Here is an 11,475-nt window from a genome sequence, read left to right on the forward strand (position 1 = left end):
TTTTAGATGGCTCTACTATCATCATATGATATTTATATCTTATTGTTTTTTTTTGTTAGAAACAGATCGTTATTTGTGAATTGTAAGCTTATGACCTATTTATTTTTTAAGTATACGAATTTTGATAGTATTAACTTAACTTTTTAGGGTTTCGGAGTAAAAAAGGAATCCTCAGTCACTTTGCAAGACTCATGTATATACATGAGACTTGCAATGTGACTGGTCTGTATGGTTAAACTATATATCCCAAAGATAAAATAAGAACAGGTTCTAGCTAGGGAGATGTTCCGGGGACCAAATGCAATGTATAAAGATTCGTTATTCCACTGAAACTGAAAATAGGCACTTACGACATAGGTACTTGTAAGAGTGTTTTATTAATATTTATATTTATTTACGCTTTTATAGATCTGTAAATACTTATTTATGTATATTCTAAGACGAATGACATTCCATTTTGATTTTAATCCCAGAAAACAAACATTTTATTCTCTTATTATTGATCTTGATAACATGGAAGACCGTATCTTGATGATTAGATTTTAATGTTTAGTTTGTTGTAACGTTAACTATTATTATTAACGAAAATTATACCAGCCATGTGGAAATTATCTATTCTCTTTTGGTTTATTGGTTATATTGGAAAAATAATACTAACGTATATCTTACGAACCGGTGCAAATGTGCCGACCAAACAATTGTTTGGTGTACGTATTTCCCGTTGTCCCCGATGCGGTATCGGGAACGGGAATTTATTATAATAATTAAAAGTACATCCCGTTGTCCCTATTGCAATAAAATATTATAGAAGTGGGAATCAAGAGTTATACCTACTATTTTATTTCTTAAGATAAGTGACAAAAAAAGAGTATTTCTATTTTATAGTTTAAAAAGTGGGAGGAGAAGGAAATATTATAGCTATAAAAACACACCTAACATATAACTGATGTACCTACTGTACTGTATACTTACATGACCTTGAAAGGGAGGGATATACAAATTATCTTTAATTTTTTGTCATAAATAGATTCCGCTATACGAATGAGAAATTTTAAGTGTCCCCATTTCCTTTATGTACAACGGGGACAACGGTAATGTAATATTTGTCGTATTCGTTGTAACGGGGACAAAATTACGGGGACAACGAAAGTACACAAATTGTTTATTGTGTATCGATTCTGCGCGATAGACGTGTTACATAAATACCGTATGTGTTGTGATACATGCTGTACAACTATATGATATATAGTTTGGTAGTCTGGTCACTACAGATATATTAAGTTTTTCAGTTAAATTGATCATGATATTCGGATCTAGTAGTAACTAAAATGCTTATAATTTATATTTTACGTGTATAGTATATATAGATATACGTTAAATACAGGAATGGAATTATGTAGACATTTCATGTAGTAATTGATTTGTATATACTTAAATAATGTTCATTGTTTTTAAGATTTCTAAATATTATTAAACCGTATTTTATATGTATTCTATAAATTAAGGTAATAAGTAAAAAAGTTGGACTTTTGGAACTAATTGTGATGAAATTTAAATAGTTTGAGAGAGTTTGTTATTATAAATGTTTGTTTTCAAATAAATAATGTTTAAAATAATGTCTATAACATGAGCTGTATTATCAATTTTCGAACTCTTTTAATTTATTCTCGTTAATTGATGATTCGTAAGTACAAATGGTTTTCTGAAGTTGTTTCCATCATTGGTGTTGGCACTTCTGGTAGTGGTATAGTCGGTTTTCTTGTTAGTAGTGAGCGATCTGAATATAAATAAAAGTCCATCTTAATGATAATTCTTTAGAAACAATCAGATTTTTAATAACATAAATTCTTTCAGACTGGAAAATAATCACGATCAGCGGCAAAAAATACCTTTTGATCGACGATTACACATTTAATCGTCCCTACAAGAGTGGCAATGGTCTTGGGTGGTACTGCACCTCGTACCACCGCGGCTGTCGCGCTAGGGTTGTCACCACCGCGAACAGCATCAAGCTGAAGAATGTGGAACACACTCACGAACGTCCTAACCTCTATTTCTCAGCGGATGGCTCTTGTCTTAAGCTTGCACCACAATTTGGATTTTCTCCATCTTTTCGCGATTAAAAGTAATATAGTTTTAGGTCATATATTTAATAAGTAATATGTGTGAGTAAAATTTAGTTAGCGATTCGGCTTTAGTAGCTTAGTGGTGACGCTGTTGTGAATTTCAAAATCTCGATTAGATTTTCCATGACAAGTCAAAATGTAATACCTAGTAAGTTCTTGAGATTTTTCTTAGCTTACAAGTAGACTAATGAGGAAAGATGGTCGATCTTTTATGATAGGTAAGTATACGGGTTGGGAAAAAAATGTACAGTTTGGGAAAGTAGAGTAATCGTCCCGGAGACCGGAGGGAGAGCCTATTAGTAACATTTGTTTTATTGGATATTTTTTGTCCGTATTGGAGACTATATTCTCCAAAATATTATTTGTGTGTAAATATCCGTAATACACAAATGAATCTGAAATCTCTCGAATTGACTTTTATTTATACTCATATCTATGTCATTCATAAATTTATGTATGTAGGTATGTTTAGATAAGTACTTTTTTACAAACCTGTATTGAAAATAAAGAAAGGTAACTTTAATTCATAGGGGAATAAATAAAGGACTGACCTGTAATAAAGTTCTTAGGTTTTTTAATTGGTGGATAAAAATAAAGTATTTTTAAACTGGTGATTTATAACACTGAGATTTATGGCAACAGATGATAAATTTATTAAACTTTCTGCAGGTAAAGTCGTGTCGCTGACGAGGGGTGCCGAAGGTCTGCTGTTCAAAGACTATATCTACAGTAGGAAGCAGACTGGCAGACATGGCACCTGGCATTGGTAAAATATTTACATGATCCTCATTTGGTTAAAACTATACGGTTTTTGAAACTACTGTGGGTTGTTACTATACTAAAATAGGACTACTCCCGTGGTTGTACGAGATATATTGAGCTCTAACAGATAAAAGGCGATAACAGCATTCTAAAGAGTTTCAAATCTCGAGTCGAGGCGCAGTTGAGATAAATAAAGAAGAAAATCTTTGTTTAAAGGTACTGCAGCAAATATAACTTTGGATGTAAAGCGAATGTAACTACCGACCAAGACCATGTAGTCATCAGGTCGCTCGGTGAGCATTCCCACGAGTCCCCGAAGGCTAATCCTACCTTCTCGTTTGATCCGAGCAACAGGGGCACGTGTGGAGGTGTCACCCTGTCTGTACCGCAACATGGTAAGTTCCATTTTACAATATAAGAACAGATGCAGTAGTTAACAATTGGTCAATGTGGAAAATAGTAATCTTGGAAAGTTGACAGTTTTAGGACGCGGACATTATGGGAAGTGATCTTCCTATTAAAATATTATGAAAGTTCTTATAAATTTTATTTGACGAAATCACCTACATTTTTTCGAATAGAATAAAAAAGGCACTCGCAGATATTATAAAATTATAAGCTACAATTAACTAAGATCATTTTGTATAAACTTTATTTCCGTTATTATTTTTCCTTGATAATCGTAACAAGTAGAGGCACATTATTTAAAAGCAAATATTTTTTTTTTATGTGCTGTAACTCATGTTATTTCAGGTGAAATCATTACAAAGGCCAACGGAGGACAAATACTCTTGTTCCAGAACTACACATACAACAGAAAGCAACAGGCTAAGCACTCCTCCTGGAGGTGGTATTGTACGCGGTACCACGCGGGCTGCAAGGCTGGGGTCGTCACCAACCGAGACTACCTCGTCACCGAGACCGTCAACGACCATCACCATGAACCTGTTCCCACGAGGATATCTCATATGTCTGCTGAATGTACCGAGCAACTGTAGATAAATCATATCACTGTCGTAAGTAAAGGGAACAAACAATTTTGCCCTTCGGAACGATCGGTCTGTTTTCCCGGTCCAAAATAAAAACACTGGGATATTTACTTTTTCACTGACCGACCATATTAATTTATTATATCGAGTTTATTATATCGGGAATATTTAAATAACTCGATATAATAGATTGTACATGTAAATAACGCGATTTTAAAAATTAATGCTGGACGTTTTTTTACTTATGACGTCAGAATATATATGGTATGATAAGTATTTGTAATTAAAATGATGAAATTATATCTGTGTGTATACAACATAACTTAGTACCTACTACAAACAGAAAAAAAGCGGTGCACTTGACGTCTAATTAATTGAATTGTTTGATGATTTGATTTGACGTCTAATTGATGGCGAACAATTGCAATGTTAACATTATTATTTTACATATTAGATGCAGTTTTTGAGACATCTACTCATGGGACCACCGTGCTCAAGATCGAGAACTACCGATACAATAAGGACTACATCAGCAAGGGAATGAAGATGCGGTGGCGATGTGTTAAGAAGAACTATGGTTGTATTGCGTCCGCAACCACCATCTCCAATGTCATTGTGAAACGTTCCGGTGTACATAATCACTAGTATACAGTAATTTACTTTTGGTAAACAATTAAGCTTCTTTTGTGTCTCGTTTAGCGTTTGCTTTAATCAAATTGCTGCCTTTCGTTTGCCTTTACTCTCAAAGAATTATTGAAGTCAATGCAATAGATGCTGAAATTAGAAGAAGATTGCAAAGAAATGCAGAAATAAGAAGTGTTACAGAATGAATTTTATGATACCAAAAGATGAATTAAGTACTCGTAACTAGAATAAAATAGGCGAAAGTGGATGATTTGTGAATTTATTGCACGAGGTGTTGTAAATAATGTAGTATTTAGATAAACAAAGATTGTTTTATTTTCGAAATTATTTTATATAACTGTTTCATAACTGTTTCATTTTATTTTATTACTTCAGATTGCTTATGATTCCTAAAGCGGCCCGTTCCGGCTTCGCTCGGATAAAACCAAAATTAATCATCACCTAAATCTTCCTCTTGAATCAGTCTATCTATTTAAAAACCCGCATCAAAATCCGTTGCATAATTTTAAAGATCTAACCATATATATAACGGGAAGCGAATTTGTTTTATACTATGTACCTACTTAGTTATGTGCATAATTGAAAAGGAACATTTAGTATGGTTGGTCCATATGATGTGTAGACCAAGGGTCAGTGACTATTATTGGGTTGCCGTTGTTCATAGACTATTGTGTATGCTAAGGTTTGCTACCACTAGGTACCCCGTGAGATCGTTTGCCTACTTCCTATGCAATAAAAATTGAAACATGACAGAAAGTTAAAACATATATTTTTTTAATTGAATTCAGCCAGCATTCGCTTTGTACACAACCAGAGTGGGAAGGTCCTGGCTATCCTGAGGGATCACACCTACTATTGCAACATCAAGGGAACGAAGAACTCCATCTGGCGATGCACCAGGTGGGGCAAATGCAAGGCCCGGTTCATTCTCAGCATGGATGGGGAGTGGATCGCCGCCAACTTGATGCATGACCATAAACCGCCGACTTTTATCGTTAGAGACGGAATGTACTACAAAGTGTAGGTTTTTGAATGTAATGTAAAACCATTATTAGATTATCATATAGCACGGGGAGTTTTGTACTCATCCCAATGCCTTACTCAGTCGCAACGAGAACTCTGAAGAAGGACTGCGTGACTTTCTACGATGAATCTCGTCTGAGCAAAGTGCCTGTTCTAGACTCTGTTACTCGTATTCTAGGTCCTACTCTAGGTCTAATAGGCTGAATCCAAGAGTCTCCATGAACTCCAGAGGAGTTCATCTGCGCCGTCAAATCATTTCACCAATTTATTAATGGAAATGGCGTGTAAATTCGGGTTACAGTCGATTTGCCATAATAAAAAAAAATGTTAGACAAATTAAAATATTTACTTAATTCCTGCTGAAACTGATATGAACCTGTAACTTTGACTTTATGACTAGACGATTAATCGATAATTTAGTAAGGGATTTATTCAGAAATTAAATCACTTTAATCACTTTTTTCTGTCTTTTTTTTAATTCACATTTCACACTGTAAGCTTGTATATTATAATTCTCATTTGTAGAGGAAGTATATCAGTTTGCAGTATTTCAGTCGATTTAAATGTACGTATTTTTTTCCGCTGTGTTCTTTCAAAAATATAATCAATAATATTTTTAAAATAACTTGTTTTTGGATCATTACATTTATCTTATATTTTGTTAGATATTAAAAAAAATACTTGTAATCGAATTAGAATTATTTTAAACACATGTCCTCTTATTTATTTATTCTTCTTCTTCTGTAAGAGAGGTAAATTTGTTTAGCTCCCGGGATTTCACTAACGTGGAAATATAGGAATGTATATCCATATCACTCAGATATATTTTAGCTTCCTACTTGTGAAAATTGGTGTGTACAAAACTTATGATATTAGTGTAGTTTAGTGTAAACTAGTGACGATAAATTGCCAATTGCGGACATTTTTAAGGCACATGCCTTCATAATACCTATATAATGGACAAGCTCCTATCTGCGGCTTCGCCGTCGTCAATTTATACTGTATGTGAAATTTCAAGTATACAACTGTTAAAAAACTGTCGCATTTATAATGAATTTGGTGACATTTACACAAACAATTTATATAAAATGTGTTTTAGTTCGATACCTTTGTAACAACTCTGGCAAAAAGGTCGCAGTGTGCAATGGGTACACTTTCTACCTCGGGCGCACGTCGCTGTCCACCATAACTTACCAGTGTACCATGAACCACATCTGCAAAGCCCGCTTCACCACCACTCTGGACGGAACCAATATCAGACGCAACTTGGACCACTGCCATGAACCACCTCATTTTATTATTAAAAATGAAATATTGTACAAATTGTAACTTTTGTAACGTGATATTTGTACATATTGAAATTATTAAAACGTTATTGTATGTATTAGTACAGCTATATAAAATTGATTTTTTTAATTTTCGGGTTTAATTTCAACTCGTCGGCGGTGCGCAGGTTAAAGTCAACATCAAAGTTGAGTTGGTGCATCTCACCCTTAGATACCTTTGTGTTCATACCAGAAGTGCTAATATGAAATGTATTTTTTCAGTGACTGTCGTTAAAAATGAACTTGGGAAAAACCTTGCAATCCACAAAGGATATACATTTTACTGCAGCGTAAGGAACAAGACCACAGATGGTTGGTTGTGCACCAGTACTGGACAATGCCATGCTAGATTCACTACTTCAAAAAATGGCGAGATCCTGCGCACTAGAAACGAACACAACCATGCCCCGCCTCGCTTCGTCATCCGTGATGGCGTACTTGTAAGGTTATATAGGCAATTTGTAGCTTGACTTGACTGTTGTCGAGGATTTGATACGTGATACTGTGTCTGTATAATAATTTACTGCTCTGGATCAACTTTGAATGTGAAAAGTATATAATCCTAAAAAGATTATGTACTAAACATAAATTAGCTGCGCCGACGGTGTGGTGCTGCGTGAGAAACAAATAGAATGGCGGGATTTTGATGCTGTTGGAAGTATTATATGTGAGGCCTACTCTACTCGGTTTCACATTTGCTCAAGTACAATACTCGCAAGCGAGTGACTACTTTTCAAGTCAGGCAATTAGATACACTAGCAGCTGTCTCAGCTCACACTCTGCGGGACTCCTTTGAGCCGAATACAAAACAATAATTACTTAGGCCACTGGGTTACCGAGAACCGGTGAGATTACGTTGATATAGCCAGTGAACGTAGATCGCAGGCTGTTCGCTGCTGTACGGGAATCCGTGGCGTGGGATGGGGACTCTTTTATGTGATACAAATCCAAGTGATAAATAATAAATTGTACCATATTTACTAACATAGTATTAAGTATTACTTATTAACCTATTCTGAAATAAAAATAAACTGTAAATAATAAAATATGATTTTTATATTCATATTAACAGTGGTTATTCAGAACGAGAGAAGCTGACAATTGACGTTTTTGTATAGTGTTATCACAAATATTTGGCCCAATATCATAATTATGTAATAGCGATATCAGACTTGATAACATTTGCGGCCTATGCTCTAAAAGTAAATAATTCAATTATTCGTTTGTTATATTTTGTGCTCGCTTCGTGCTGCTTCTGGATTTACGTTGGCTTTCATCAGTCTTTCTTATCTATTCAGTGTTAAAATGTTTTCATCGGTTTTCAGTCACTATCGTCAAAAACGAAGGTGGCAAAGACATCGCCATTATTAACGGGTACACGTTCTACTGCGGCGTAAGAAACAAGAGTACAAACGGTTGGTTGTGTACAAGTACTGGACTATGCCATGCGAGATTTACCTCTACCAAAGATGGCGTCATCGTGCGAACTAAAAATGACCACACCCACGCGCCGCCTCGCTTCCTCATTTGCGATGGAGTGCTTAGAACATTTAGATAATTCGAGTGTATGCTGATTTAGAATACACGCAAGATCTCATGACTTGGACCAGTACTGTCGAGTCAGATATAAAGACAATTGGCATTACATGGTCCGCAATAGAGACGATTGGAGCAAAAGAATTAGGAGAGCCAACCCCAAATGAAACGGGAAATGACTAAGACTGATGATGATGTATTCTGAAATTAATGACTCTCTTCTTTACCACATAATTTGAAGTTATGTAATTTAAATAATGTGTCTCTTCACGACGGGCCAATCATCGTCTTATGTATCTTTAAAAGCCGAAGAAATACTGCTTGTATTATCATAATTACCATAATAATATTGACTGAACTGATTATTTAGTTATTCACTCAATGTACATACAATTACTTCCTATGCTATATTGTAGTCCGGTTCATACACAAATCTTGTCTTTTTCAGTAACAATGGCTCGCAAACCAACGGGCATAGATGTGGCAATTTTGTTCGGTTTTACATTTCGTCTCATTAAAGTACACAAGATGACGAAGAGTTGGTCATGCACCATCAGGAATTGCAAATCCCGACTCACAACCACCTCTCAGTGCAAAGTTGTAAGATATAAATTATGCCACACTCATCCGCCTCCCAGTTTTAAAATTCTTGATGGTATCTTTTATAGAGTATAAAGTAATTTTAAAACCAATCAAGGGAAAGGGCTTCCATTTCCACTGGAGATTGCAACCGATGGAAGATACGTTGCGATGGGCTAAAGCAATCCGTCGCAATTTATTACACACTGATGCCTGCTATCCTGTTAATCATGCTTTGAGACTTTTGACTCTGTCTAACAAAAACGTTTAATAATGTATTTTATTATATCCAAAGCTCTGGGGAATAACGTTTATATAGAGGGGATCGCTGCTGTACGGGAATCCGTGGCGTGGGATGGGGACTCTTTTATGTGAAACAAATCCAAGTGATAAATAATTAATTGTACCATATTTACTAATATAGTATTAAGTATTACTTATTAACCTATTCTGAAATAAAAATAAACTGTAAATAATAAAATATGATTTTTATATTCATATTAACAGTGGTTATTCAGAACGAGAGAAGCTGACAATTGACGTTTTTGTATAGTGTTATCACAAATATTTGGCCCAATATCATAATTATGTAATAGCGATATCAGACTTGATAACATTTGCGGCCTATGCTCTAAAAGTAAATAATTCAATTATTCGTTTGTTATATTTTGTGCTCGCTTCGTGCTGCTTCTGGATTTACGTTGGCTTTCATCAGTCTTTCTTATCTATTCAGTGTTAAAATGTTTTCATCTGTTTTCAGTCACTATCGTCAAAAACGAAGGTGGCAAAGACATCGCCATTATTAACGGGTACACGTTCTACTGCGGCGTAAGAAACAAGAGTACAAACGGTTGGTTGTGTACAAGTACTGGACTATGCCATGCGAGATTTACCTCTACCAAAGATGGCGTCATCGTGCGAACTAAAAATGACCACACCCACGCGCCGCCTCGCTTCCTCATTTGCGATGGAGTGCTTAGAACATTTAGATAATTCGAGTGTCTGCTGATTTAGAATACACGCAAGATCTCATGACTTGGACCAGTACTGTCGAGTCAGATATAAAGACAATTGGCATTACATGGTCCGCAATAGAGACGATTGGAGCAAAAGAATTAGGAGAGCCAACCCCAAATGAAACGGGAAATGACTAAGACTGATGATGATGTATTCTGAAATTAATGACTCTCTTCTTTACCACATAATTTGAAGTTATGTAATTTAAATAATGTGTCTCTTCACGACGGGCCAATCATCGTCTTATGTATCTTTAAAAGCCGAAGAAATACTGCTTGTATTATCATAATTACCATAATAATATTGACTGAACTGATTATTTAGTTATTCACTCAATGTACATACAATTACTTCCTATGCTATATTGTAGTCCGGTTCATACACAAATCTTGTCTTTTTCAGTAACAATGGCTCGCAAACCAACGGGCATAGATGTGGCAATTTTGTTCGGTTTTACATTTCGTCTCATTAAAGTACACAAGATGACGAAGAGTTGGTCATGCACCATCAGGAATTGCAAATCCCGACTCACAACCACCTCTCAGTGCAAAGTTGTAAGATATAAATTATGCCACACTCATCCGCCTCCCAGTTTTGAAATTCTTGATGGTATCTTTTATAGAGTATAAAGTAATTTTAAAACCAATCAAGGGAAAGGAGATTGGAGACCATTTCCACTGGAGATTGCAACCGATGGAAGATACGTTGCGATGGGCTAAAGCAATCCGTCGCAATTTATTACACACTGATGCCTGCTATCCTGTTAATCATGCTTTGAGACTTTTGACTCTGTCTAACAAAAACGTTTAATAATTTATTTTATTATTATTATATCCAAAGCTCTGGGGAATAACGTTTATATAGAAGGGATCCCTGATATTCCCTCTCCTTGAAGGTCTCAAGGCGGGTTATCAGGCAAATAAAACCGACTTTAAGTCGAGACGAAAGCGTTTTCAACCATAATATAATATTAATAATATATACAATATTAATAATAATATAAACACCAGTTACAATGAGCACAACATTTGCCTGTAATTTTATTATGAATTGCTGAAAATCAAATAGATCTATAAACAGCCTATTTAGGTTTCTGTGTTGGAGTCCTGGGATTGGGGAAGAGGGAGGTGTTTTACGGAAGGAGTGTACCGTTCGTGGCCCTTGGTGTGGACAATATTATTAAATAATTTTCTTTGCTAATGTGCTCTTTGCAAAATAAACGTTGATAGTTCGAAATATCAGTTACCTGTTTAGGTAGGTATTTATATTTTTAGTTGGATTAAAGTTACAGATTTCAGAATCGATTTATTTTTATGCCCATGTCACACTGCTAAAGAGTCGTTAAGCAGGACTGATTCTGTAATTTATTCATATGATTACGTTAAATTACTACTTCATATATTTGTTGTACTATATCCCTCTTGTCTTGTAAAAATAAATAAACTTGGTGGTAGCTAGATTGACATTATACAA

The 11,475-nt window shown here is 35.1% G+C and overlaps 1 protein-coding gene across 32 annotated transcripts in view; it reads left to right on the plus strand.

Annotated features, from left to right (window-relative positions):
• The window catches only part of mod(mdg4) (modifier of mdg4), a 167,753-nt gene that overhangs the window by 95,358 nt on the left and 60,920 nt on the right, over window positions 1-11,475 (plus strand). The window contains exon 5 of one of the 32 annotated variants that reach the window (XM_053749167.1): window positions 6,645-6,961. The exons of 29 other annotated variants lie outside the window; for them this stretch is intronic. In XM_053749167.1, the coding sequence (XP_053605142.1) occupies window positions 6,645-6,874 (230 nt within the window). In that variant the 3' untranslated portion in view covers window positions 6,875-6,961. Of the gene's footprint in view, window positions 1-1,854; window positions 2,518-5,310; window positions 5,562-6,644; window positions 6,962-11,475 lie in introns of those variants that run through there. 2 more of the 32 variants (XM_053749159.1, XM_053749180.1) reach the window with 2 other exon arrangements.

The sequence above is a fragment of the Plodia interpunctella genome, chromosome 9, assembly GCF_027563975.2.
Source record: "Plodia interpunctella isolate USDA-ARS_2022_Savannah chromosome 9, ilPloInte3.2, whole genome shotgun sequence".
Classification (NCBI taxonomy): Eukaryota; Metazoa; Arthropoda; class Insecta; order Lepidoptera; family Pyralidae; genus Plodia; species Plodia interpunctella.